The following is a 27,736-nucleotide window of genomic DNA, read 5'->3' as shown; positions in this document are numbered from 1 at the left end:
GAGAGAGGGGGGGGGGGGAGGGGGAGAGGGATAAGAGGGGTAGAAGGTACCAGGACTTGTTCTAGTACTAAGTTAAAGTTATTACATTATGAGTGTCGAGTTGATTGAGGGACGTCTCTTATAATAGTTATTACACGTTATGTCCTTATCAAGACTAAACCAACATTAATTCTATAATTACACTTATAAATTTAATATATCAAATCATAATGATAAAGTATGTTTCCAAACATTAAAAGTAAATATCAAATTTGACATACTTACTCAATGCTTATCTGTCTTATCGCATGATGATTGAATGACCTCTGTTATCTAAATGGTCACTTGTAATTTCTCCAAATTGTTGAGCGATGAGTGACTTACCTCACCAAGACATTCTTAAGGTGACATGGTAACAATTCATTTGCTTCGCTCGGTGATCAGGTGACTTTTCATTGTAATTCTTAAAATGAAATTGTAGTAAATAAATCGTCTTATTTATTAGTATCCAAGCAAATATCATAACTAAACAATTATTGTCTTAATTAAAAGGTGAACAAAGATGATACAAATTCTAAACAATATTTAGTCACATAATTCTTAAGTGGAAAAAAATAAAAGGACAGACTCAATATTTCGGGTAGATTAGTCGAGTGTCGAAAAAAGTTCGAAGGCCCTCATTCCAGAAAATAAATAATATTATTAAGAATAATATACTTTTTACGAAATAAAAGTATAGTTTGCTTAATTGATTTGCTTTTACCTTTTTATTTATTTATTTATTTTTCTTATTTGTTCCGTCTACTCGTCTAGTGGGAACGGACAGTGAATTTTAAAAGGCTAAAAAGAACCCGGTGAGTCGGTGCATCGGCCTTTACACGTCGTAGAATAACCCTCTGGTTATAAAAATCCCCCGCGGGTGATTATATCATTTATCACGCACTTTTAAGTTTTAACCAAGAGGGCATAAAGACTGTGAGGGCGGCGTTGGGGTTCATTATCTAGTGCTGCGCGCACTATTTTATTAACGTTGCAACCTCGATCTCCCTGACACGCGTCACCACCAATGCATGGACGACGCGTGTCAGAATGTCTTGCACTCCAAGGCAGACGGACCGAGGACAGGAGTGTTCCAACTCCCAACCCCTTGAATAAATAGACGACAAAAATTCTTAGAAAAAGGATTTTTCTGCTACACAAAATATTGAAAATTAAATAAAAATGTATTGAGTTTCTTTGTTTTTTCTTAATCATGTCCAAATTCAATTCCATATTTTAAATCAATCACTCTCTCTCTCTCTGAGCTGATTATATTATGTTATAATTTTATGTTAGTGTAGATAGGATAGGGGCATGCCAATTGGGTGTGGGGATAAAAGGGGAAGCGGAAGCTTGCAGTGGAAGAACCCCATCCTTTTCTGCATTCACCTTCCTTCCTCTGTTTTCTCTCTAAAGCAAACAAGCAAAGCATCTCCCTCCACTCCTCTCTCCTATTGCTTTCTCTTTGTACGCATCCTAGCTTTCCTTTGCTTAGAATTTAGCTATTTCCCTCCCTCCTCTTCTCTCCTCTCCTCCCCTCCCCTCTGTTCTTAATTTAATCTCATTCCCATTTCTATTAAATATCTGCTCAATCTTACTGTTCAAAAGAGAATAGATAAAAATAAAAATAAAACCCACCTTAGGCTTGAAATCTCGCCCAAATTCGTTATGGTCTAAATCACCCGTCCTGCATGTCCTACCAATGTCCCTGCATGACAAACACATGAATAACTGAGCACAGTTTAACTCAGAAGTTTTCCAATTGAACTCCCTCTCTCTGTTCTCTGCTCTTCATTCTTCACTCTGGTGTTGAGCTGAGCTTTCCGGATTTTGGGTTTTGGGATTTCGTTTGAGTTTTACCTTTCTTATTCCTATTCATTCTTTTTCTCCCCAATATTCGTTCTTTAGCTCTCTCTCTGGATATATTATTGGCTTTAATGGTTTTGTCACAGCGGATCATTTTCTAAGTTTTGATTTCAGTATTGAACTTTTCTGCTTCCTGGGTTTCAGGATTTCGAGTTTGATTCCCAGATTTTCTTTTACCAATAGGATTTACAGCCATTCTTTTGTGTTTCTGTGTTAACTCCATTGACAAGTATACCAAATTTAACTTTTTTTTTCGTTACAGAGAACGCCGTTTTTCCATAAGAAGTTAGTTCTTCAGTCTTTATGCTTTAATTTAACGGGGATTTTCATTGTTCTCGATTGTTTCTGTACTCATCCTTTGGCTATTGAGGTTCATTTTGAAGCTGAGGGATTTGGAAATAAATCACACGCACTAACAAATTCGAAGAGTGAGTGAGAAGTGACCCTATGGATTTCTTAACAGGAAACTCGAAAAATGCTTGGCAGCCAATCATGACTGTGGACACGACCACCTCTGATTACTGGTTAAACTGGAGGGTGTTGCTTTGCGGCATTTGGGTCTTAATTTCAATGCTTGCTGCATTCTTTCTCATATTCAAATACGAAGGATCCCGACATCCGAGACCCGAAAGCGGCGAAACCCAACAAAGAACAGCAGGTCTGTTGTATGAGGATGAAGTTTGGAGGCCATGCTTGAAAGAAATCCATCCTGCTTGGCTGCTAGCTTTCAGGGTTTTTGCTTTCTGTGTGCTATTGTCATTGCTCATTATCAATGCTTTTGTGGATGGAGGTAGCATATTTTACTTCTATACCCAGTAAGCAATTCTTTCTCCTAGGTCATTTCAAACATTATGCTTTTAAGCTAGATGTCATTGAAGAATCACATTCATATTTATATGAACCTCTCTTCTCTCTTCACAATTTCAATCCATTCGTTAAGCTGGTCACAAAATGAAAACATTATGCACTTTTTTAAAATTTTTGAGATGGCAGCTTCTGTGCCAGCTTGTTTTGTAGAAATACAAATATGAAAACAACAAAAGTCCAATCACAATGCAAATTTCATTTTCATGAAGCTGAAACCAGTTTTGATGTGCACAAATGTTTATAACAAATTAAGAAAATGGGAAAGTGAGTAATGAATATGAAGCATGAAAAGCTCATTAATTTATAAGTATTATTTTTTTCTTTTCGCTAAGCAATATCATTGCCACATCTTTGTGTTGAACAGGTGGACTTTTACATCAATCACCATTTATTTTTGGGTATGTTATTGATTTCTGAAACTTATTTATCTTTTCCTGACCTTGAATGAAACAGACTGTGCTTATGATCTCAACTTTGGTTTGTAGCTGGGATCATTACTCTCCTTGTATGGATGTTACCAGTACCACAATAGAATTGGCGGTGATAGGATTGATAATGAGGGGTTTGATGCAGAGCAAGGCACCAACGTGGACGTGGTTCCCAAGCATAGAGAGAATTCTAATAGAACCTCCCTGTCAAAAGCTTCTGGTCACCCTTTAGCTCTTCATAATCAGCGAGCTGCAGGCTTTTGGGCTTATGTATTTCAAATTATATTCCAGGTAATCTCCAAAAATCATTAACCAGAATTCAAGTTAAATGATTTCTGCACCCATCAGCTTGTGACATTTCTTTCTTTCTTTCTTGTAAACAGATGAACGCGGGCGCAGTCGTGCTTACAGATTGTGTCTTCTGGTTCATAATTGTACCATTTCTTGCAATCAAAGATTACAATCTGAATTTTGTAAGCATCATAGGCTACCTCAACTTTGTGTGTTTGGAGCCATCTGTGTGATTGAACATAAATAATATAAAAGATTCAAAAGAATCACAGAAAAGTATCTTAACTAAGTTTTCTGTACCAAAAAATTGAAGCACTTGGCAATGATTCTATGCACAGTCTGCGACTTATTGTCTAGGAAATTCTCTTTCTTTGCATCTTAACTAAGTTTCTTTTTTAGTCCTTTTTCTCTGCTTGTTAACTGAGAGATTTAATCCCCATCGGATGCAGCTAATTATAAATATGCATACAATCAATGCTGTTTTCCTGTTTGGCGATACTGTCTTGAGTTGCATGGTAAGTTGCAGTTTATAGTTTCAGTCGCACGCCATTTATTTTTAGTTCCTTTTCTTGTTTTCTATCTGAATTATGTTTTCATATTCAGCAATTCCCTTGGTTTCGGATCGCATACTTCTTTCTATGGACTGCGACTTTCGTTATTTTCCAGTGGATTCTACATGCTTGTGTCTCAGTCTGGTAAAGCTATCTCCCCCATGCTCTTCATGCAGAAGCATCTTGGGATTTATTATTTTGTAGAAATGATTGTTTATACTTTGGTAACAGGTGGCCATATCCATTTCTAGACTTGTCATCTTCATTGGCTCCATTGTGGTATGTAACCTTATGCCATCACCTCCTTATATGCTTGAAAACTATTCTGCTTCAAGTTTTTCCTACCTAGCTTTATTGAAATTGGCCATCACATATAATTGATTTCACATTTTCACTACGATCCTTCAATTTCTCTGTGCTTTCTGGGTATAAATTTCTGAAATGCAACTAGAATGGTGTCTGAAAATTCCAAAATTATTCCCAAACTGCAAATATTATAAATATTTTATTTTATTTTGTTTTGTTGGGCCTAGCATCTAGACCATATGTTAAGCAATAGTTTATTTGAAATTGAACTAATAAGCTGATCCTTTCCTTTTTCTGAATGGGGATTTGCAGGTACTTAGCGGTTGCCTTGATGCACGTCCCGTGCTACGGCATTTTTGCTTTGATAATGAAGTTAAAACACTTTCTATTGTCGAGATGGTTTCCTGAAACCTACCAGTGCATGAGGTGACTTGAGGGTAAAGCTCATTTGAAGCTAAACCAGTTTCATAGGCTTGAAGACCAAAATTGTCAATACCATCAGTAGAAGGGATAGCTATAGAACAAAAAGATACTCCAGAGATGTACCAGCACCACAAGAGAACTATGGGATCCATGTTTTGATGTAATTGAGAACTGTTCATGGCAATGAACTTTGTTTTGAACCATACAAAAATTCAAAAATGTTGAAGAAAAAAGGAAAAAAAAAAGAATTTTTTATTGTTTATATATTCCCTCCCTAAGGAATAACATATCTGTAACTTTGGAAAGTTTGGTCTTCTTTTCTTAGTTTCTCCTTTAATATGCCTCCAAACATCATTTAACATAAGCACTCAAGCTTTTCCCTTTCCATTTTTCATTCCCTGCTTTGGTTTGCTGGAAGAATGCATAATTGCATATACAGTTATATTAAAATTTTATCAAACTCCATTCAATCCAGATTTAAGTTCCCTATAGTTCCAAATCAAAAGGTGAAACTTAGTCCTTCCAAATACAATAATAATATGTCCAGAAAAAATTTTAAAATTTTAATTCATATGTATTTGATTAAAATCTAATATAAAATTATATTTAATTTTATCCAAATTCACCTAATGATTTAGAATTGTTAAAATACAAATAGTGCTTTGGCGTAATAATTAATATCCGAGAGGGTCGGTTTGAATCCCAAAAGGGTTAAAAGAGTAGAAATTGTAATCTGTAGCTCCTTTGGTAAGCAGTTGCAATGATGGTACATGATGTGCAGCCCCAATACCAAGAAGTGCCTTCCCAGTAACCGAAAAACCTGTTCGTCTGAACAATCTGCTGTGTTACAAAAGTCGAATGATTTAGAAATGATGGTGACATAGCAAAGGCATATCCAAATCCAAAAGGTGCTCCTCAGGGCCAGCTGAGGGGCCACTGCCATGCATAAATTGCCCGGCACCGGCACTGCAGCAGGACCTCTCAAAAAATGAACTAGTCAAAGATGTGAAGAGTGATAACAATCTTTTTCACTTTATAAAGTGCTGATTCAGAAAAGGAAGAAACCCTATAATATTGCGGTGCTTTTAGGCAATGATGGACTAATGGCTTTTGTGTTTGGGCGTAAAACACATTAAAGCTTTGATTATTATCACCAAGAAGTGAAGTCCCAGTCTACAGGTATCCTGTTTCAACTTGGGTGACGATCATTGATTAAATAAAACTCTGAAACCCCCTACTCTACCATATCGATATGCACTTTAACCAGAGAGACAGATTTCGACAACAAATTACTGCATCAAAATGACACCACATTGTGTCTTGTGATGGAAGCTATAGAGTATAGAGTCACCTGCACAAATATGAGCGCACGAGTTAAATGTAGGTGTACTCTTGCTACATAAATTTCAAAACATTAAAAGCAAAGGCAATCAATTAACCAATTTCTGAAACGAAGCAGCAGTTGACAATAAAAGCAAATCGCAACCAAAAGAAAAGACCAAATGACAAGGTGCCTGCCTATTCTCTGCATGAAGATGGATTTGCAACGACTCAAATCTTTATATGGATTTCCAAACATCTTTCATTTTGGTTTCCCCTTAAATCTTGGGCAGCTAAGAATTCTATCAAATGACAAACTGATCAAAATTCTGCCGTTCAACAACCATGGTAGATGATAATATTTTCGTTTTGTTTTGGTTTGGTGGAAGCAGAACGTACAACCTAGGAGTAGCAAGTAAAATCAGCTTGAAACATGCATCGAAACCCAGGAGCAGCTAATCTTCATGCCCTCCAAACACCAGAATTGAAAGAAGCTGTGGGAGTAGCCTTTTTAAGGCTTTACATGCTCTCTGATGAACTGCTCAACCTGAGCTGTCTCCCCTGTTAGTCCAGAAGCCTCTGCAACAGTCACTTTGTTTTGGCACTGGGAGAATGCAAAGGCTTCCCCATTTACACCAAGCGTAAATTCATTAGCAATATCAGCTTCTGATATGGCAGTTCTTGACGCCCGCAGCTTGTCACTGTTAAACAATAGAACAATGGGGAAGGAAGGAATTCAATCCTTTTAATGATCAAAAAGCAATTGTGAATAAAACCTGCCTAGTGAACAAACCAATAACAGTAAGTGGTAAACGGTAATGTCAAGAAGTCACTTTTTAAACACTCAATGCCCGATGAAATGTTGTAACATATATACACATGAATTTTTTCTTTTTCCTTTTTATTTCCTTAACATGAGTGCGAATTGAATATCTTTTTCCTATGAACTGACTACACTGTAAACAGGTCCAAGGCAGGGAACAACGGGCAATGATATAGGTAGTTAACCAGATTTGGCATAAGCACATAAGTTATTTGAACTTTCAAAAATACCAAAGGAGTAATGCTACCAAGGATGGGAATACAGGAGTTAAAATTAGTTATTATTCAAATATTAAGAACTTAGAAAAGAGCCAAGTTCTTACATTTCCTTCTCCAGTTGTTTCCGGATGAATTCCTTGGTGTGTGCAGTCACTTTATCAGTTTTGTTGCAGAGTATGAGCACAGGAATTTTCTTCTTCACAATGCTGGCCTTGGTCAGGATATCATACAGGTACCTTCCACATAATTAACATAAGGGTCAGAAAGATTTTTTTAGATAAAAGATGAAATATTATTAAGAAGGAATAAATCAAGAAATGGAGAATAAGGTACCTGCCTAAAGCAAAGAAATATAAAGGGAAAGAAATTAAAGAAAAAGACCGCTCTAATCTCCTGGTACATCCACCAAAAGATCAAAAAGCTTAAAGCATTGGATGCCCCAAAACACACAGAGATGTGCATGCGCACACACAACAACCAGAGAAAAATGAAATACATACTCGGCAGCTGCACGGCAGTTTGGTAAAAACTCTAAAGCATCCACCACAAAAACAAGGCCAGCTGCCTGGGGTAAGTATTCATCAAGTTTAGGACGAAGACGAGAATGCCCAGGAACATCAACTAAATGGACAGGCTTCAGTTTATCCTTCTGTCCAGAGAGGAGAGAAAAGTATTAGTGAGAAAGCACATACATTTGTTTCCATAAACAGAAGGAGATGGAAATTTAAAAAGAGTCATAAATAAAAAATCTTCACTTCCAATGACAAGGTGGAAAGAACATAATGAGCATCATTCATTAGAAAGGTAGTTTACTTGTTTTAAAATGAAATGAAAAATCTTCACTTCCAATAAAAAGGGGGAAAAAACATAATGGGATCGTTCATTAAAAAGGGTCATTTATTTGTTTTAAAAATGAGATACATCCAAGATATAAAATGGAACTGAAATTGTACCGCATGAATAAGGTGCTTGGGGAGTGAATTGAATAACAAATTAAACAATGAGAGGACAGTTCAATGCCTCAGTATAGCACCAGTTAACTTTATATATCTAAGTCACTGCCTATTTAAACTAACAGACTATTGGTATTAGGATGCATGTTACCACACAAGGCTAGCAACATTCTTATCTGTATTGGCACATGACAATGCTGCTCCACAGTCCAGTAAGTCCCAGCAAGAAATTTACCATACTGTTATACAGGACTATGATTACACCATGTCATTTAGCATGTTAATCAGGTAAATAAAAATGCTCCTACAATGATATCCATCTATGTTTTATAAACTGTTAATGGTTATTTAGTCATTTAGCATTATTATTAATTGTTAAAAGTATGGTTTGTAATAAGTGTAAGTTAGTAAGGGTATTATGGTCATTCTGATTGTACTTGACATATATTATAAATAGAGGAAGAAAATTTATCATTGAGTTTAGGTGTTCCATTTTACCTCAAAATTATCACTTTTGCTCCTCATTGCCTCCCATGCAGTTTTTGTAGTCCTGTTTTGGTTGGTTGTTGGTGTTGTTTTTGGGAGGCCTTTAATCTTTTCTTTTTTTTTCATCTATAATCTTCCAATGCTTGTCTTGTAATTACGGTATTCCTCTACCAAAAGTGAGGGTATATCAATAAATAAATGGAGGTGCCGCCCCCCTTTAGAGAAAAAAATAAAATAAAATAAAATAAAAATTTACCCAATTATTCAACATGGTATCAGAGCATAATTCTAAAACCTAAACCCCAAAGTGTTATCACCACCATCAAACCAAAGCCTAAAACCCAAAATCCGCTGCTTGTCTATCATCATAGAAGATTTTTCAGCGATACTATAACCCTAGAAACAACTAGCAGCAGCAGAAAGTCAGACCAGTTGCTGAAATTTTCTGGGCAACGCTGCCAGTTCGAGAACATCAAATCCACTATAGATTTGTCAAAACCTAGTCACCCACAGACACTGCCGATCTGACCCCCACTGAAATCTCACCTCCAGGCAGAGTCTGATGCGCCCTCACGTGCCAAATGAAGGCTGCCAGGGTCGGCCCCACATGCTGGCACGTGAAGCCACTTTCAGGCATGGTTTTGACCTGAAATGATCCAGCAGTGAGCCAATATCTCTATTAACATGTTTTTGGAGTTTTTCATGATGCTTTTTGCCCAAAGATCTCACCTTTTTTAATTTCTCAAGTGCGGCACCCAAGGCATGGTCGTTTGATGCTTCGTGAAACAGTTTATCAATGGTTATTGAGTTTGTTGGGTCTGAAACAGTGGGATTTGCTGTGTTTTTTGATTCAATGATCTAATTCTTTCCATATATCAAAATACCAAGCTGTTGGACATGTGTTTTGCTCAAAGATCCAATCTTTGTTTAACCATGCACTTGTGGTAATTTGTCAGTTGTTGTTTGGTGCTAGTAACAGCCATTGTTGACTTTCTTGGAGCAGTGACAGTGCTCATAAGCTGCTTTTTGTGAGGCTATGGCAGTGTTAAATAAGTTAGTTGATGATTTCTCCATGGTAGTTTCAGTGGTTCACTTCTCCAATTGTTTCAGTGCAGTAAGTTGCTTTCTTGGGGCTGTGTCTGAGTTTCTTGGTGCTGTGGCAGTCTCGTACTGATTTATTTCATGTGACTTGTTCATGGTTGGTCACCTTGTTCGTGGTTGTTCCAATTGTTCCAACAAATAATCTTATGGTCATTGGTCTGAGTTTGTGAATGTTGGGATGGAGTTTACAAATCCCAAAAGTATGGTTCCTTCGTTAATCACTTGTTTGAGTGAACTGCGTACTGTGACTATATCAGAGGAGGAGTATTCCAGGTTTCTACACTATCAGTGGTCCCAACAAGCATCTTCTCACATTGCGCCTTTTGCCCAGAAAGGTAATCCTACGACTGTATGTCTAGTATCCTTCCTACTAGTAATTGGGTTATCAATTCTGCTGCCACTGACCATATAACAGGTGCAACCAACTTCTTTTCTGATCTCCAATATCCTAAAAATCTACCTCAAGTTACCCTTGCTGATGGGTCCACTACTGTTAAGGGGATAGGAACAATATTTCATACTCCTTCCATCTCTCTTTCTTCTGCTTTATACATTCCTAAATCTCCTTTCAATCTCATGTCAGTTAGTAAGCTTACAAAGTCACTAAATTGTTTTGTCACTCTTTCCTGATTTTGTGGTTATTCAGGATCTGAAGACGAGAAAGATAATTGGCACAAGACGTGAGGCTTATGGAATTTGTGTCGCCTTCTCCACCCATTGCTTGCATAGTCGCAGCTACACCACTTCAAATCCATTGTCGCCTCGGTCATCTGTCCTTAGACAAGTTGAAGCAGCTAGTTCCAACATTGAGTTTTGTGTCTAATCATGAGTGTGAGTCTTGTCAATTAGGCAAGCATCATCGTGTTCCCTTTGCTTTCCAAGTCGAAAAGTGAGTGGTTAGTCCTTTCATCCTAGTCCATTCTAATATCTGGGGTCCTAGTCGTGTCACATCAAAGTTGGGGTTTTGATACTTTGTTACATTTGGCGATCACTACTCTAGGATGACTTGATTATATTTAATGAAAGATCGTTCCAAGTTTTTTGATATCTTTTGTTCCTTTTGTTCCTAGATAAGGACTCAATTTGATATGTCAGTCAGAATACTTCGTAGTGATAATGCTAAGGAGTACTTCAGTACCCAATTTAATACTTATATGACTAACTCTACTATGATCCATTAGTCCTCTTGTGCCCACACTCCACAACAAAATGGGGTTGCAGAGCGGAAAAACATACATATTCTTTAAGTCACTCGTACCTTATTGTATCAAATGAATGTGCCCAAAGTTTTTTGGGGTGATGCTGTGCTCACAGCTTGCTCCCTCATCAATAAAATGTCATCTCTGTCCTTGGTGGTAAAATCCCATACTCAGTTAGCTTCCCTAAGGTTCCTTTATTCTCCCTTCCTCGTATATTCAGTTGTTTGTCCTTTGTCCATCAGTTAATTCTAAGAATGGATAACTTGGATCCTCATGCTAGCAAATGTATCTTTTTGGGCTATTCCTATACTCAAAAAGGATATCGATGTTATAGTCCTACTTTACATCGATTTTTTGTCTTTGCTGATGTCACCTTATTTGAGTCTACACCATACTACTCTAATTCCTTCAGTTTTGTTGACCCTAATGAGTCTCTTCCTCTGCCTTGCCTTCGAGATCCAAACCTAGTATCTATGCCCAATTCTCCTAAATCTTCATGCAGTTTGAATTCTTCTCATCGCTTGGATCATCCCAATTTGCAAGTATACACAAAAAGGCTCAAGGGGGAAGTGCCTCCTACTACCGTGCCTCTAGTTCCCTCATTAGATGATCTTATTTCCCATGATGTTGATCCTCCTATAGCTATTCAAAAAGGTAAACACACTTGTGCCCAACATCCGATCTCTAATATTTTTTGTTATGATTTCTTGTCACCTTCTTATTATTGTTTTGTTAGTACTTTGTCTTCCGTTGCTCTTCCAAAATCTATTTCTAAAACCCTATCCCATTCTGGGTGGAGGAAAACAATGGTTGAAGAGATGCATGCACTACATGACAATGATACTTGGGATTTGGTACCTCTTCTTCCTTATAAGTTTGCGGTTGGTTGTCGTTGGGTGTACACTGCGAAAGTCAATCCTGATGGTTCTATGGCTCGTTCGAAGGCTCGCCTTGTTGCTAAGGGGTATACTCAAGTATATGGTTTGGATTGTTCAGACACATTCTCTCCAGTCGCTAAACTTGCCTCGGTACATTTGTTCATTTCTTTAGCCACCACTTGTCATTAGCCTCTACATCATTTAGATGTGAAGAATGCTTTCCTACATGGTGATCTTCATGGGGAGGTATATATGCAGCAACCACCTAGGTTTGTTGCTCAGGGGGAGTCAGGCTCAATATGTTGACTTAAGAAATCATTGTATGGATTAAAACAATCTCCAAGGGCATGGTTTGGCCGTTTTAGTGTAATAGTATTTGAGTTTGGCCTTCATCGGTGTGCAATAGATCACTCTGTTTTTTATCATCATACTCCATCTGATAGGATTTTTCTTATTGTGTATGTGTATGACATTGTGATCATTGGATATGACGATCGAGACATCCAGGACCTAAAGATTTTCCGACAGAGTAAGCTTCAGACTAAGGACTTGGACCATTGAAATACTTCTTGGGTATAGAAGTATCGAGATCTTGTACAGGAACTGTATTGTCATAAAGAAAATATGTTCTAGATCTTTTAGATGAGATTGGGCTGTTAAGATCCAAACCTATTGATACACCCATGGATCCCAATAGTAAGTTAGTGTTAGATATGGATGATTTGGTGCCTAACCAAGGTCGGTATAGGAGACTTGTTGGAAATTTGAATTATCTCACAAATACCTGACTAGTTATATCCTTCGCAACAAGTGTTGTGAGTCAGTTTCTCGATTCCCCGAGAACAAGTCACTGAGATGTAGTAATTCACATTTTGAGATATCTCAAAGGTGCACCAGGGAGAGGTCTCTTATATCAGGATCTGGATCACACTCATATTCAAGGATAAAAAGATTTAGATTGGATTGGGTCACCTTCCAACCAAAGATCCACAATCGGGTATTGTATCTTTGTCAGTGATAATTAGGTGTTTTGGAAAAGTAAGAAACAAACTGTGGTTGTTTGGTAAAGTTCTGATTCAGAATACAGGGATATGGCGCACACTACACGTGAACTAGTTTGACTGAAGAAAATGTTGAAATAAATAGGTTTTCCACATTCTCAACGTATGGAGTTGATGTGAGATAATCAAGCTGCTATTCATATTGCCTCCAACCCTATCTTCCATAAGCAAACAAAGCACATTGAAGTTGATTGTCATTTTATTCGAGCGAAACTTGCACAAAAGCTCATTACAACCACTCATGTGAAGTCTGAGTTTTAGTTTGCTGATTTGTTCACTAAAGCCTTGGGAGGTGCTCATGTGAAATTCATTTGTAACAAGCGAGAATATGATATATATATATATATATATATATATATATATATATATATATATATATATGCTTAATGGCTTTTAGTCATTTAGCATTATGATTAGTTGTTAGAGTTTGGTTTGTAATAAGTTAATAAGGGTATTATGGTCATTCCTATGGTACTTGACATGCATTATAAATAGAGGGAGAGACCTATCATTGAGTTTAGGTCTTCTATTTTACCCAATTATTTAACATAAAAATTGCTAGTACATGGTTGGGGGAAATTATCAGGAAAAGAAGGTGGCACAAAACATCATAAATTGATCAACTTGCATATGTAAGGTTACAGATCTGCAGTTAAATTTCTTTTTAAAATTAAAATTTATATGCCCACAGTTGCTCGCCTGTGCCATGACACTCCATGAATAATAGAAAACAAAGGGACAAGCACAGGAAAGGTATAATGTTAGGGTGTGCTATCTCAACAAGATGGGTCAAATCTACCTAGAAGCATTACATTACCTTGTTCATCTCAGAATGCAGAACAAATGTACCCTCATTTGGCTCCATTGAAGTTACAGTTCCTTGATGGGAAGAACCATCTCGAAGCTGCTTGGAAATAAGACAAAAAAGAGCATAACTATTATAAAATATGATACAATTATTTATCATCTTTTAAATTTTGAAAATGTCAACAGATACTCCTCGTGATAGCTTACAGGTCATTGCCTGCTGGAGAGAGAGAGAGAGAGAGAGAGAGAGAGAGACGGGGTGGGAATTAGCCAATGAAATCATCATGATGTCTATTTTCAGAACAGGCCAGGTAACAGTTCCCGAGTATGTGTTTGTTTCACAGGCCAAGGGAGACCAAGCTTGGCTAAGCTCTTTATAGATAATCTTTGGTGCACCAAAATATCATATTAGACAGCCATTTGGAGAGGGGGGGTTCCTTATCCTAAGAACATGGGCAAGGGGCTAGAACTGGCTGCTCCCCCGACTGGCCAGCTCAGGCTAAGGCATGTCCTCCCTTAGGGATGGCAAACCAAATTATTGTGTAGGTTAATATTTATCATAGCTAATCCAGTCCAATTCTATTTGGTCCGGTCCAGTCCTGTGAAACGGACTAAGAACCTAACAGTTCTAGCAAGTAACACTTCTAGTTCAATATCTGATATCTGTATAAACTTGAATAATTTGTTAAGACTGTAATTATCACATAGGATCAAAGAAGTCAGGCTCAAAATTAAACTATCAGATCATTGAATATATTCCAAAAATAAGATTTCCATTCCAAAGTCCTGCATCATGAATTAGGCAGTCGATAGGAATAGACTGCCACTTGATACCCACAGGACCTCAAATGTCATGCCTATGTAGGAAAGGACAACAAAATTTTTGGGGAGAAGTACACCAAAGGGCACTAAGATTTTTCCTGTTCCTGCAGTGGAACTAATGTTTTATTTTTACTATTGGAGGGATTAAACCTTGAAATTTCCTGAATCCAGAGTATTCCTGTCAGACAAATAACAGAGACTTAATCAATATCTGATACGGATGAAAGTTCAGTCCTTGAAATGAAAATTATGTAAAGGTTTAGTCTTTTCAGTCCCTCAAATGAAAACAGGGTAAAAGGTTAGTCCCCAACCAACATAATATCTTCTTGCTGATGTATGCATATCATATTTCCATTAGGTTCCATTAGTTGTTTGTCAACAGTCCTCGGACTTGCAAACATTTTAAAGTTCAAATCCCTCCAGTAGGAAAAATATAAGATCAGTCCCTACAACAAGAATTGATTGAACATTTACTACCTTCTGTGAAATTTACCGCAAATCTTTAAAATGTCCCGGAATCTCCCAAAAGATTTTTTTTTTTAGGATAAAAAAAGAAAAAAAAAAAAAACCTGCAGATAATGAATTCATCTTCCAAAATAGCAGCAACAAGATGGCATTATATACCTGGTAGAAAAGAATAGTTTTTCCACCACCACTTAACCCCGCAAGAACAATGGTATTAGATTTCTTGCGCTTGAATAATCGTACTGCAAAATAAGGGAAATATTAGAAATAAGATTTCAGTTTTGTTCCTTCTTATATAGCCTACCAAGAAAAAGAAAAAAAAGTTCCATCACATATATAGAGTTAAATATTTCAAAGCATTATGTTGTTCAAAGAAATGTGGATGTGCTTATGCATAGAAAATAAAAATTTATCAATTTTGGGTAACAAGTACAAATTTACATATCTATATATATACGTAGAACACATAAAAAACTTTACCTTTCTTCACTAAATTTAGATTTATTCTTTAATGCTCATTTCCATACTTGCAAGTTGATTTCCATTACCCTCAATGAGAATCCTTTTCTTGCACCAATTTTACAACTAGGTCTCCCAAATTATTTTTATCTTTAGATATTAACAATACAAAAGTGAAACCTATGCACATAATAACAATACAAAAGAATACAAAATAGTAGAGGTAAATTATTTTTTCTCTTCAGATATTAGCAATACAAAACTACTACTAGTCTGTGATACTACTATTTCCCAATCTCCACATGCAGAGCTTGCATGGATGAATTTGCACACACAATAGTAGAGTATGTAGTGTGATATCATTAAGGCATGCGAAAGCTAATATACAGATTTTCTTCTCAAACTCACCAACCTCTTTTCTGTTTACACAGCTTGGAGTTCCCAAGAGTAAACATTTTGGCTTGGTCATCACTCATAAAAAAATTAATAACAAAAACAAGGGCTAGATACAGTGCAATAGGTGGCAAGGCATATAAAAAATCTTTCTCAACTATACAACTGCATACTCCACATAATCAATCCAATTTCAATGTATGGACATCTCTATATAATTCTCCAAAATCCAAACTATAGTGTTTTTAGATAACTTTAACAAACTAATTTATCGTAAAACAAGAAAGTATTGTGGTAAAATACACTCCACTTAATACTCACGAGCGGATGTAAAGGGATCGCACTTTAAATATCACCATGAGCTGGACTTCAAACCCCATCAGAAATCCTTGTAATTCTACTAGGACATATGGCTAGTTCTAAGTTACTGGATATGGCCTCCAGTAAGCGTTCCTTGGGCATAGAGCAAGAGGTTGAGATGGTACAAATGGACCTCTAGCTCTTCTCAAACATGGATTCAATGGTCAGGTTATATTGATGATTTTGGTAAAAAATCACCCAATGCTCCTCAATGGCATGAAGGCCATTTAGTAAGGAAGGCTTGGTTTCCCCAAAATTAAGGGAGAAAATTAGGGGGTATGATTTATATAACCTCCCAGCACATAACACCCTATTGATGGGACATATAATGCCAAGCATTTAACCTCCACGGATAAGACCAATATAAGAGGCCGCTAGAGAAGGTAAGGAGCTCTAGAAGTTACTTGATTACAATTACCTATATACCATCCTAACTCTAACTTGAGCATCAAAGAAGGCCCTAGGACCGGGAGACCACCGGGTGTCTCCCAAGCTCTTTTGTTTCCCTTTGTTGTAGGTGATCGCCAGCATTTTGTGGATGTGAAAATAGGGGCACAATTTTTCTCACCCAAATGATGTGCCAACTGCCAAGTAGGGGAAGATGTGCTTCCTAGAATAACCATGGCGATCTTGTAGATCGACCGAATTTAAATGCGAACATGACCATGAAGATCAAACTTAAGGAGCCACCCTACAGGACCATGAAGACTAAGCCAAGAGCTGCCCTTGTGCCCTAGACCAAGACCACTAAAAAAAAAAAAGGAAGGAAAAAAAAAGTAAACAAACAGACGTGTGGAGCAACTTGACTCCAACGCTCAAGGGAGATGACAAAAAAATGAGAGAGAGAGAGAGAGAGAGAGAGAGAGAGAGAGAGAGAGAGAGAGAGAACAAAAGGCTAAGAGGTGGAGAGCATTCTCTGCCAAAAAAAAAAAAAGGAGAGGAAGTGGGGGGCACCTTGATTCTCCTGGCTACGGATCACCTTACCTCCAAGGCCTAATGGGGCAAAGAGAGAGAGCAGAAAGGCAAGGAGGTAGAGAGCACTTTGGGTAAAAAAAAAAAAAGGTAAGCCATGAAGGACCTTAGCACATCAGATTACAACAAACCTTATTAGGCCGTGTATTGGATTTTTTTACTAGCCCCAAAAGAGCCCATTAATTAGATTTTCTCTTGACCCGAAGAGGGCATATAGTTTCGAGTTTCTATTAGAAATCAAGGGGCTGAAGAAAAGCCCAAAAGGCCAAATAGGCCCACCTAAGAAAATGTAGCAAAGTGAGCAAGTATAAAAGGCCAAATAGGCCGACTTGGCAAATAGCCTTAAAGAGTAGGCCACCTTTTCATATGGTAACTTTGGCAAACGGCCTAGAATCAACTCCTGAAATGGTACAACAACAAGCCTTAAGTCCCACTAGGTAGGGTTGGCTACATGAATCCTTTTCCGCCAATTCACCCGATCTAGAGCACTTTCTTCTATTAGATTAAGGGTTATCAAATCCTTCCTCACTAGCTCATTCCAAGTAATTTTAGGCCTAACCCTACCCCTTTTCATGTCAGAAACCATAACTAACTCACTCCTCTTCATAAGTGCTCTATTAGGCCTGTGTTTTAAATGCCCAAACGATCTAAGTCGCCCCTCCCTTATCTTGTTTTCAACCGGTGCTATGCCTAAATTTTTGTGTATGTTCATTTCTTACTTTATCTTTTAATGTTAAACTACTCATCCACCTTAACATATGCATCTCAGTAACTTTCATTCTTTATATATGTTGTTTCTTAGTTGCCCAGCATTCTGAACCATAAAGCATAGCCTAGCCTTATAGCCGTCTTATAAAACTTTCCTTTTAATTTTAAGGGCATTCTACGATCACACAACAAACCCGACGCACTCCTCCATTTTACCCAACCTGTTTTAATTCTATGTACTACATCTTCTTCAATTTCCCCTTCACCTTGCATAATAGATCCAAGATATCTAAATCTATCAGTGCTATTAATCTCCTAATAATCCAGTCTAATCTTCTCTTTGTTGCTACTCCTTCCCCGGATCCCATATACGCGGGAGCTTTGGGCACCGGGCTGCCCTTTTTTTTTTTGTCTTATTCCTACTTATCCTAAACTCTTTAGACTCTATTGTGGCTCTCCAAAGTTCTAGCTTAGATTCCACTCTGCTCCTACTATCATCAATCAAAACGATATCATCTGCAAACAACATACACCAAGGGATCTCATCTTGGATATTCCTAGTAATTTCATCAATTACTAAAGTAAAAAGATAAGGACTCAAAGAAGAACCTTGATGAATACCTATTGAGATTGGGAACTCTCTAGACTCTCCTCCGACGGTCTTGACGCTAGTCACTACTCTATCATACAAATCCTTAATGTCCTCCGTATATCTACTGCAAACTCTCTACTTTTCTAATACCCACCAAAGCACTTCCCTAGGTACCTATCATTAAGCTTTCTCTAGATCAATAAAAACCATATGCAAGTCCTCCTTTTTTTCCTAAGCTTTTCCATTAAACTTCTTAAAAGATAAATAGCTTCTATTGTTGATCTCCTAGGCATAAAACCAAATTGATTTTCTGAAATCTTCATTTCTAATCTTATTCTATGTTCAATTACCCTATCCCATAATTTCATCGTATAACTAATAATATTAATTCCACAATAGTTATTACAGTTTTGAATGTCACCTTTGATATTATACAGAGGTACTAATGAACTTTTCCTCCAATTTTCTAGCATTTTCTTGGTTTTTATAATATTATTGAATAGATTAGTAAATCAAATAATTCCTTTATCCCCTAAACATTTCCAAACTTCAATTAGTATTTAATCATGTCCTATAGATTTCCCACTTTTCATCTTTTTTAATGTCATCTTAACTTCAAGGACTCTAATTTTACAAATAAATCTCCTATTTTTAATCTTCTCTTCATTTGGCACTTCCAAGTTCAATCTTTCATTTTGGTTTTTACTTAACAACTTATCAAAGTATCTCTGTCACCTTTCTTTTATGTCTTCTTCTTTAATTAAGACATTATCATTCTCCTCCCTCGTACATTTTACAAAACCTAAATCTTTGCATTTTCTTTCTCTAGCTCTAGCAGTCTATAAATTTCTTTTTCTCCTTCTTTTGTGTCTAGCTTAGTTTATAAAGTATGATAAGCTCTATGTTTAGCTTCATTGATAATCTTTTTTGCATTTTCAAGATTTTCTATATTTCTACAATTTGACCATATCTTCTACCAATTTCTTTTTGTCTTAGCGGCATTTTGGACTTCTTGATCCCACCACCAACTTTCTTTACTACCCAAGTATCTTCCTTTGGACTCATCTAAAACCTCTTTTGCTATCTTTACTATAGAATTCTCCATTTTATTCCAAACAGTATTTGCATCAACCTTATCCCCTATTGTCCAATCACACTCTTTGTTCATTTTATCTTTGAATTTTACTATATTATATCCCTTCAAGTTCCACCATCTAGTCCTCTTATGTTGATTTATGCTACTCCTTCTCTTCCATTCTTTAATATGTATATGTAATACTAAGACTCTAAGTTGAGTAGCCAAACTTTCACCTCGGATACCTTTACAATCCTTACAAGATAGACAGTCCCTGTTCTTAGTTAAAAAGAAATCTATTTGGCTTTTATTCTACCAACTCCTGAAATGGTAACGTTAGAAAATATCCTTGAAGAATATGCCACCTCCCAAGGTGGTAACCTAGGCAAATATTGAGCAAACCACCTTTTGAGGTGGTGACCTTGGCAAATTGTCTTAAAGATCAGGCAATCTCCCGAGGTGGTTACCTTGACAAATAGCCTTGTAGAACAAGTCACCTTTTGAGGTGGTAGCCTTGGCAAATAGCCTTGAAGTACACACCGCCTCCCAAGGTGGTAACTTTGGCAAATAGCTTTGAAAACCATGTCACATTGGCCGGAAACATCGAGGAGATAACATTGCTACCTCAACTCAAAAATGCCAAGAAAAGCTTAAGAAGTTGTGGAGGAGCTTCGCTCCAATTATCAAATAGAAGAAGAAGAATAAGAATAAGAAGAAGGGGGCACCTTGGCTCTCCAGATTGAGAAGCACCTAGGCTTCAAGGCTCAAGGAGCCCCAACAATGAAAGGAAAAACAAAGAAGAGTATATTGTCTTTAGCGCCCCAACAAAATCCATTTACTCTTAACTTGAACAACTTTCTTTCAAACTTAGGAGTGGGAGGCATCTGATGTGGGTAAAAAATCACCCTTGTTCCACAATGACTTGAAGGTAGGTCATTTCATAAAGGAGACACAATTTCCCTAAAAATTAAAGGTAAATATTAAGGGGTATAATTTATAGAACCCCCCATAATGGCATATAACCCCAAATGATAGAGCATATAAGCCCCTATTAATGGGGCATATGACTCCCTATTGATGGGGCATTTAACCTCCAAGGATAAGACTTATATTCAACCACACAAAGAAGGTAAAGGACTTTAGAAGATATAACCTATGCTCCATCCTATCTCTAAGTTGAGCATCGAAGAAGGCCCAGTCTCCTAAACTCTTTTGTTTCCTTTTGTTTCAAGTGACTGCCAATGGTCTCTCGACATGAAGGTCGAGGCACAATTTTTAGTATCAACAATTGGGCTAGGGAATTCTGGGCAACATATTTGTGTTCCTTAATAATGTCAATTTTGAAGAGTCATGCACAATTGAGTTTGTCCATAAGACCTTATATTGGTGAAGAGAAACAAGTTCAAGGAGATAGAATCATGTTACTTGTTTAGCAACAACTAATAATTCTATAAGGGATTCTTGAAGAAGCGTGCATTGTTTTCAAAACTGCATGATCCAGCATAGGCAATAGAGCACTTGGACGTTTATACCATTATCATGGGCTATTTTTTGTCCCAATTCACAAACTAGCATTCTTTTCTCCATCCCATTTCCTTTCTAGTCATCACATCCTCTAATAATATCTTTGTTTCTTTTTTTAAAAAGAGAAAAGAAAAAGATTGTAGAAGCAAAATATTGAACACCCCACGGATAACTATTAAAGATTGATATATATCGTTGACCCACAACCTAATAGCTTAAGCTTTTAGGCAAAGTGGTAACTAACATGGTAAGAATTGCTGGTTACTAGGAAATCTATCTCTCCACATGCTGTGAGGCTGCATATGAGGGACGGTGTTATAGCTTGATATATATTGTTAGCTCACAATTGAACAGCTTAAGCTTTTAGGTAAAGTGGTAACCTAATAGCAACAAATAACAATATACCCTAAAATGTAACAAATAAGAAATTCCAATCATCAAAAAAGGAGACCCAAGCTGCTTGTAAGAAATGATAATAGAAAACCATGTGATATGCTGCTAAAGCAGATTGAAGGGATAGTCAATATTAAACCCCATCCCCACACCAACCCTCCACCCCACGCGGGTGCTTATTAAGAGGGTGTAAAAAGAAACCTGTTGAAATTATATACTCTTAATAATTAGGGAACCTAATGACATGACATAGTGTTATGGGTCAAGCTTGTTTAGGGCATTAAGCTTACCTATGATCGCTTTCCTTGTGCATGGGACGGGTTACCAAATACTAGTATAGATTTTATGCTTTGAGTACGTTTAAGTTGTAGCATAATGTGGGAGTATGACTCCTTAATAGTTTGATGTTTCCTAGTGTCAGAGCTAAAATAGCATATAAAGCTCTTTAGGGGAGGGTGAGTGTTTCATTAGTCTTGTAAAACTCACTAGCATTTGTTAAACATATTTAGCCTACTTGCCTCACACGTTGCTTACAATGGTGTTCTAAATGAATTATGTTGCTTCAATGTTTACCGGTTGCTTCTCATTGCTTTCATGAATTGTTTATTGCTTCCACTTACTTTTCATTCAACTGTTGTGAGTGGGTTCTTGTGGTAAACCATGGTAATCTTTGGCTGACTAGTTAAGAAAGAGTGCTTCAGCTAGTTCCATACGGCTCTTCACAAGATGTTAAGTGTTCAGGCCGCAACAGTTGGTATCAAAGCTTGGTTAATTACTACATGAATTCAGTTGCCTTCGTATTTTCCAGGATTGTAAGAAGCATTGGTCAGAGATCATGCTGACCAATACTGAAAGAATTGAAGTGCTAGAGGCACAGGCTGATACAACCAACAACGTGGCCATCTCCTTGTTGAACATGTTGATTCTTTGGAGGAATCACAAAAACATCTACAAGGTTAAATGGTGAAGATGTCAAAGGACCTCCACGCGACAATAGAAACTTAATAGGCTCGGGTGGCAAATCTAACTACAAAGATGAACCTAGTGATTCTTGTCAGGGGAAACTTTAATAGTATAGAGTATAGAGAAACAAAGGTGCCAAAACTCAGAACATTTGTGGGTACTCGTGATTCTAAGGATTTAGAAAACTTCGTATTTGACATGGAATAATATCTTGCGTGATAAGGACCAACTCATAATAAGTGAAAGTATCCATGGCATTAGTGTACTTGGTGACACTAAATCTTAGTGGTGTACCAAGTATGATGAAATTGAGAATGGACTTTGGGTAGATGATCATTGGTTAGACTTGAAGAAAGAGCTCAAGGCTCAATTCTTTCCTGAGAATGTTAAGTACAACACTCGAAGTAAACTGAGAGACCTTAAGAACAATGGTTCAATCAGTGAGTACGTGAAATAGATTTTTGCTTTTGTGTTGGAAGATCAAAACATGTTGAAGAAAGACAAGTTAGAGATTGAAATTGTGAGCAAGGACAAAACTTCATCGAAAAAGAGTTCAAGACTTGCCTACTGCAAAAGCTACCATAAAATGCTTGTCTAACTATGCTGAAATGTTTCACAACGTCCAAAGAGAGTGGTGTGAGTGGAAACAACGGAAAGTCCTTCAAGAAGGGCAAACCCAAAAGTGGGGAATCGACACCAAGGGATCAACTTCAAAGGACACTTCGTCATCTCGATCATTCAACACACCCAAAGATAAAGGTAAGATGACATGCTTCTTATGTAGCGGCCCTTACAGAGTTGTTATTGCTCTCACAGATCGTCACTCAATGGCTTACAAGGTTCCATTGCGGAGGGGGCGCTGCAAGATGACAAGGATAAGGAGAAAATCTCAAAAATGGGTGCAATGTGGTTAGCCAAAGCATTGGAGAGGCAAAAAAAATGAAGACAAAAGTTACCCAAGCTAAAGGATTAATGTTTGTGGATCTGCAGATCAATTGATATCGAGGCTACCCCTAATTTTGTTTCACAAGAAGAAGCATGGAGACTAACTTAAACTTAAAGGACTAAAAACATGAAAGCGGTTTAACTCCGCAGCTCAACCTACTCAGGGAGTAGCTAAGCAAGTGACTATAATGCTTAGACAGTGGACAGAACATGCAATTTCACAGCCGAGTATGTTGGATAATTTCCAAGTGATTCTTTGCATGGAATTCTTGAGGGAGACTAAGACAATACCAATGCCATTTTCCAGTTTCCTTTTTCTAATGGGAAACCACCCTCGAATGGTGCACGTAGTTGCGAAGAATTAAGACGATGAGAAGTTCCTTTCTACCATGCAGTTCAAGAAAAAATTGAGGAAAGATGAACAAACATATCTTGCCACACTACTAGTAGAGGAACTAGGCCAAGAGAAGGTGCCTACAACCATCCAAGTAGTGTTGGATGAATATAAACTTTGATGCTAGACTAACTACCTCACAACTTGTCTCCACGACGAGGTGTGGCGCATGAAATCGAGTTGTTACCGGAAGTGAACCGCATGCTAAAGGACCATATCGGATGGTGCCTCCAAAGTTAGCAGATTTAAGTAAACAACTTGATGAGTTAATGGAAGCAGGCTATATAAATCCTTCAAAAGCACAGTTTGGCGCACTAGTGTTGCTCAAAGGAAACATAATGGGAGGATGCGGGTGTGTGTGGACTATCGCGTGCTCAACAAGGTGATCGTGCTCAACAAATATCTCATTCCATTGATTGTTGATTTGTTTAATCAACTAAATCATGTAAAGTACTTCACCAAACTAAACTTGCGGTCAGGCTACTATTAGGTGAGGATAGCCAATGGGGATGTACTAAATATGACTTTTGTGACATGATATGGGGCATATGAATTCTTGGTGATGCCCTTTGGGTTGACAAATGTGCCAACGAAATTTTGCAACTTGATGAACCAAGTATTTTATAAGTACCTCGACAAGTTTATGGTGGTATACCTAGATGACAATGTTATCTAAAGCTCCACTCCACAACATAAAGAGCATCTATGAAAGGTGTTTGACGGGATGAAGGAGAACAATCATTGTGTGAAGAGAGAGAAGTGCTATTTCGCTTGGCGGAGCATCAAAGTCCTTGGGCTTGTGATCGAGCAAAGTCATATCCAGATATATATATATGGAGAAGGTGAGAGCTATTCAATATTGGAAGATCCCAACGACAACCAAAGAGCTGCATTCCTTTCTTGGATTAGCCAACCATTAAGGTAGTTTGTGGAGGCATACTAAGGAGAATTGCTGGTTTGATAGAACTGTGAAGGATTCCATGATGAGAAATCCAGTACTTACTCTTCTGGATATCATAAAACCCTTCGAGATACACATAGATGCATCATACTATGCCCTTGGTGGAGCCTTGTTATAAGATGGGCATCTTGTTGCGTACAAGAGTTGAAAGCTTAATAAAGAAAAACGAAAGTATATAGCTCAAGAAAAAGAAATGTTAACCTTAATACATTGCCTTTGCGCATAGCGGCGTTACTTAGTTAGGTTGAAGTTTGTGGTGAAAACAAATAACTCGGCTGTTAATCATTTCTTTAAACGGCCAAAGTTATCACCCAAGTAGGCCCGTTGGCAAGAATTCCTGGCAAAGTTTGATTTCTTCTTTAAGTAGAAGGTGGAGCAAATGAACCAAGTCATAAATGCACTAAGCAAGAAGGCTGAACTTGCAGCCTTACGAATGGTAACACATTTGACAATAAGGCTACCACAACAATACCGAGCACATCAAAGAGAACCTTGTCAAAGATCCAATTCCTCAAAACCTCATGAAGTTGGCGGAAGAGGGTAAAATGCACCAATTCTAGTTAGAAAACGGATTGCTGATGACACATGGTAACTGTCTTTGTGCCTTGAGCTGAAGATCTAAGGAAAACACTGCTGGGAGAGTATTATAACACCATGTAGGCAGGTCATCCATGATGGCATCGCACTTTGGCATTGTTGAAGTAAAGTTATTATTATTAGTCACACATGCGTGATGATGTGGTCAAGTATACCCAAACTTGTTTCACCTGCTAGCAAGACAAGGTGGAGCGAAAGAAGATTGTAAGTCTATTAGAGCCCTTTCAAGTACCAAAGAGACCATGAGAGAGTGTCTCACTTGACTTCATTACCAGCCTAACTAGAGTGGGAGACTCAAGGTCTATACTTGTAGTTATAGATAGGTTTTCGAAGTATGATACTTTCATACCTGCACCAAAATACTGTTCAACAGAGGAGTACAATTGTTTTTTAAACATATTGTGAAGTATTGGGGTGTTCCCCAAGACATTATCAGTGACTGAGACTCAAGGAAGAAGCAGCATGAGTTCTTAGTGAAGCGAAAAGGCCTTGGAGATGAAAAAATTAGCTAAATTTCAGCAGAGGACTTTCAACTGAACAATTTTGAAGAGTACCTAGCATCAAAGTCTACGAGAGCGTCGAACCACATAAGTGGAGGAAAATGTCACGAGCCTAACTTGTTTAGTAAATCTTTGGCTGACTAATTAAGCAAAAGTGTTTTATCTAGTACTGCTCAACCCTTCACAAGGTGTGAAGCGTTCCGCCCGTGACACGTAGGCTAATGTTATCAAAAGAGAAAGGAAAAAAGGAAATTGTTGCTCAATGACTAGAGTTTGAAACTTCAAAGAGAAAATTAAAATGCTATCCAGAAATGGAACATCAAAGCAAGCTTTCATCCAAGCTATTTGGGCTAAATCCTTTATGAGCCAATTTGATTTAGGGCTATCCTCAATTTTAGATTAGATTTTTGCTAAAAACTTTTAAATAAAAACTGTTTCTTTTTTTTTTTTTTTCAGGAGACACATAAAATTATGTAAAAGAGAGAAATAGCAATACAAGAAGGGAAGAAATCCTCCATAGCAAACACCAGCAACAAAATTAAAGCCGCAATAGGAGGGGAAAAGCAAAAACCAAGAAAATGGATTAAAGTAAACACAAAAACACCAATTAAAAAAATGCAAGAAGGCATGTCTTCCAAATCAAATTCCTCCAATCAGGCAGCTAATCTACACTGTTATCTTCTAATGCTACGGGGAATGACATATCCAGAGAATTATTGAAAGGGTCCTTCCAGAATCAAGAGGAAAGGTACCGGGATCTTGACTTTTTTTATTTTATGTTATATATTTATTATTATAAAGGAAGGAATTTCGATTAGAGATGTAATGATGAAGTGAAAATACGGCAATCTGGGCAAAAAGCCCAATACTAAAATTAGCCGAAACTGGATGTAAGGAACATGATGAATCTTCTGCTGTGCTTCATTAAGAAATCAAAGAACACTAACGCACGAATGACAACTGAAGAACGAGAGGATAGGGAGCTTACTTGTCGAAGCAAGAACAAGAGTGAGGAGTAGAACAGCAATAGCAGTGTAGAGCTGGGTTGGCGGTATTTGATCGATCATCTGCTGCGCTTCCTTCAGAAATTGCTGAAATTGATCTCTCCATTGCTCCATTCCTTCCATGTTTGCGTTGAAGGTGCACAAGGCTGAGACAATGGACTAGTCGCGGGTTTAGAGTCCACACCCTCAATGGGGCGTCAGGCTTAAGGCGCTACTTGGGACTTGGTACAGAATTTTTATTATTCGTTTGAGCAAAAACACTGATTGTTTGGCAAGAACACATTTATGAGATTTTAAAAATATTATAAGTCTCCACTTTGATTCACCAAAAATATTTAAACTTCTGCTCAAAAAGTAAATTAGAAATTCGCACGCATCTTTTGTTATAAATCTCACAAAAGATTCTTAAAATTTTAGAAAAAATCAAAGTGATTTTTGAAATATATTAATAGTGTTTAACAAAATGAATTCTGAGGTCTAAATTTAAATTTGTATTTTCTGAAAAAATTTCAATGCACTTTTGTACTAAACTTTACTAAAAATATATATATAAATTCAAGTCTTAAATCTGTCACACTCCCATGGACAGAGTCTAAAAAATTTTAATCTTGAGAAAAATAATCCAACATTAAAATAGTCACTATGACAATTTTGCACAAAACAGATTCTCAAGAGGCATCTGTGCCTCATAAGATGTGCTTTTTAGATCTGAAAAATATTCTTTATTTTTAAAAATTTTCAAACAATTACAAAATACCACCTTGGAATTTATATACAAGAATTTAAAAACAATAACTCAATATTTGGAGAACACTCAGATTTGAATTTGTATTGATCTTGATAAAATATAATACAAAATTATATTTAAATTTATCCAAATTCATCCAAATCAAAATCCAACTGAAATCCATATAATTTCAACTTTTTTTGTACAAATTCTGAAAAATTTAAAACCAGCTGACATTTTTACAATAATTTTTGTAAATTAAAAATGTAAGAACTATATTTCACAA

At 37.1% G+C, this 27,736-nt stretch overlaps 2 protein-coding genes across 2 annotated transcripts; one reads left to right on the top strand and one right to left on the bottom strand.

Annotated features, from left to right (window-relative positions):
• The first annotated feature begins 1,390 nt into the window (after positions 1-1,390).
• LOC131146148 (uncharacterized) lies at positions 1,391-5,117 on the top strand. The gene is made up of 8 exons (XM_058095515.1): positions 1,391-2,699; positions 3,116-3,149; positions 3,237-3,470; positions 3,563-3,652; positions 3,920-3,985; positions 4,074-4,165; positions 4,253-4,300; positions 4,640-5,117. The coding sequence occupies exons 1-8, from the start codon at positions 2,332-2,334 to the stop codon at positions 4,755-4,757; spliced, it is 1,050 nt and encodes a 349-aa protein (XP_057951498.1). The 5' UTR covers positions 1,391-2,331; the 3' UTR covers positions 4,758-5,117.
• A 1,171-nt stretch (positions 5,118-6,288) lies between these two features.
• Positions 6,289-27,365, bottom strand: LOC131146150 (uncharacterized). Its single transcript, XM_058095517.1, has 6 exons — positions 26,708-27,365; positions 15,043-15,125; positions 13,607-13,693; positions 7,612-7,760; positions 7,216-7,347; positions 6,289-6,771 (listed from the first exon to the last, which is right to left on the bottom strand). The coding sequence occupies exons 1-6, from the start codon at positions 26,844-26,846 to the stop codon at positions 6,582-6,584; spliced, it is 780 nt and encodes a 259-aa protein (XP_057951500.1). The 5' UTR covers positions 26,847-27,365; the 3' UTR covers positions 6,289-6,581.
• Positions 27,366-27,736: the final 371 nt, after the last annotated feature.

The sequence above is a fragment of the Malania oleifera genome, chromosome 13 (assembly GCF_029873635.1).
Source record: "Malania oleifera isolate guangnan ecotype guangnan chromosome 13, ASM2987363v1, whole genome shotgun sequence".
NCBI classification, from domain to species: domain Eukaryota; kingdom Viridiplantae; phylum Streptophyta; class Magnoliopsida; order Santalales; family Ximeniaceae; genus Malania; species Malania oleifera.
This window is presented reverse-complemented; position numbering and strand designations above follow the sequence as displayed.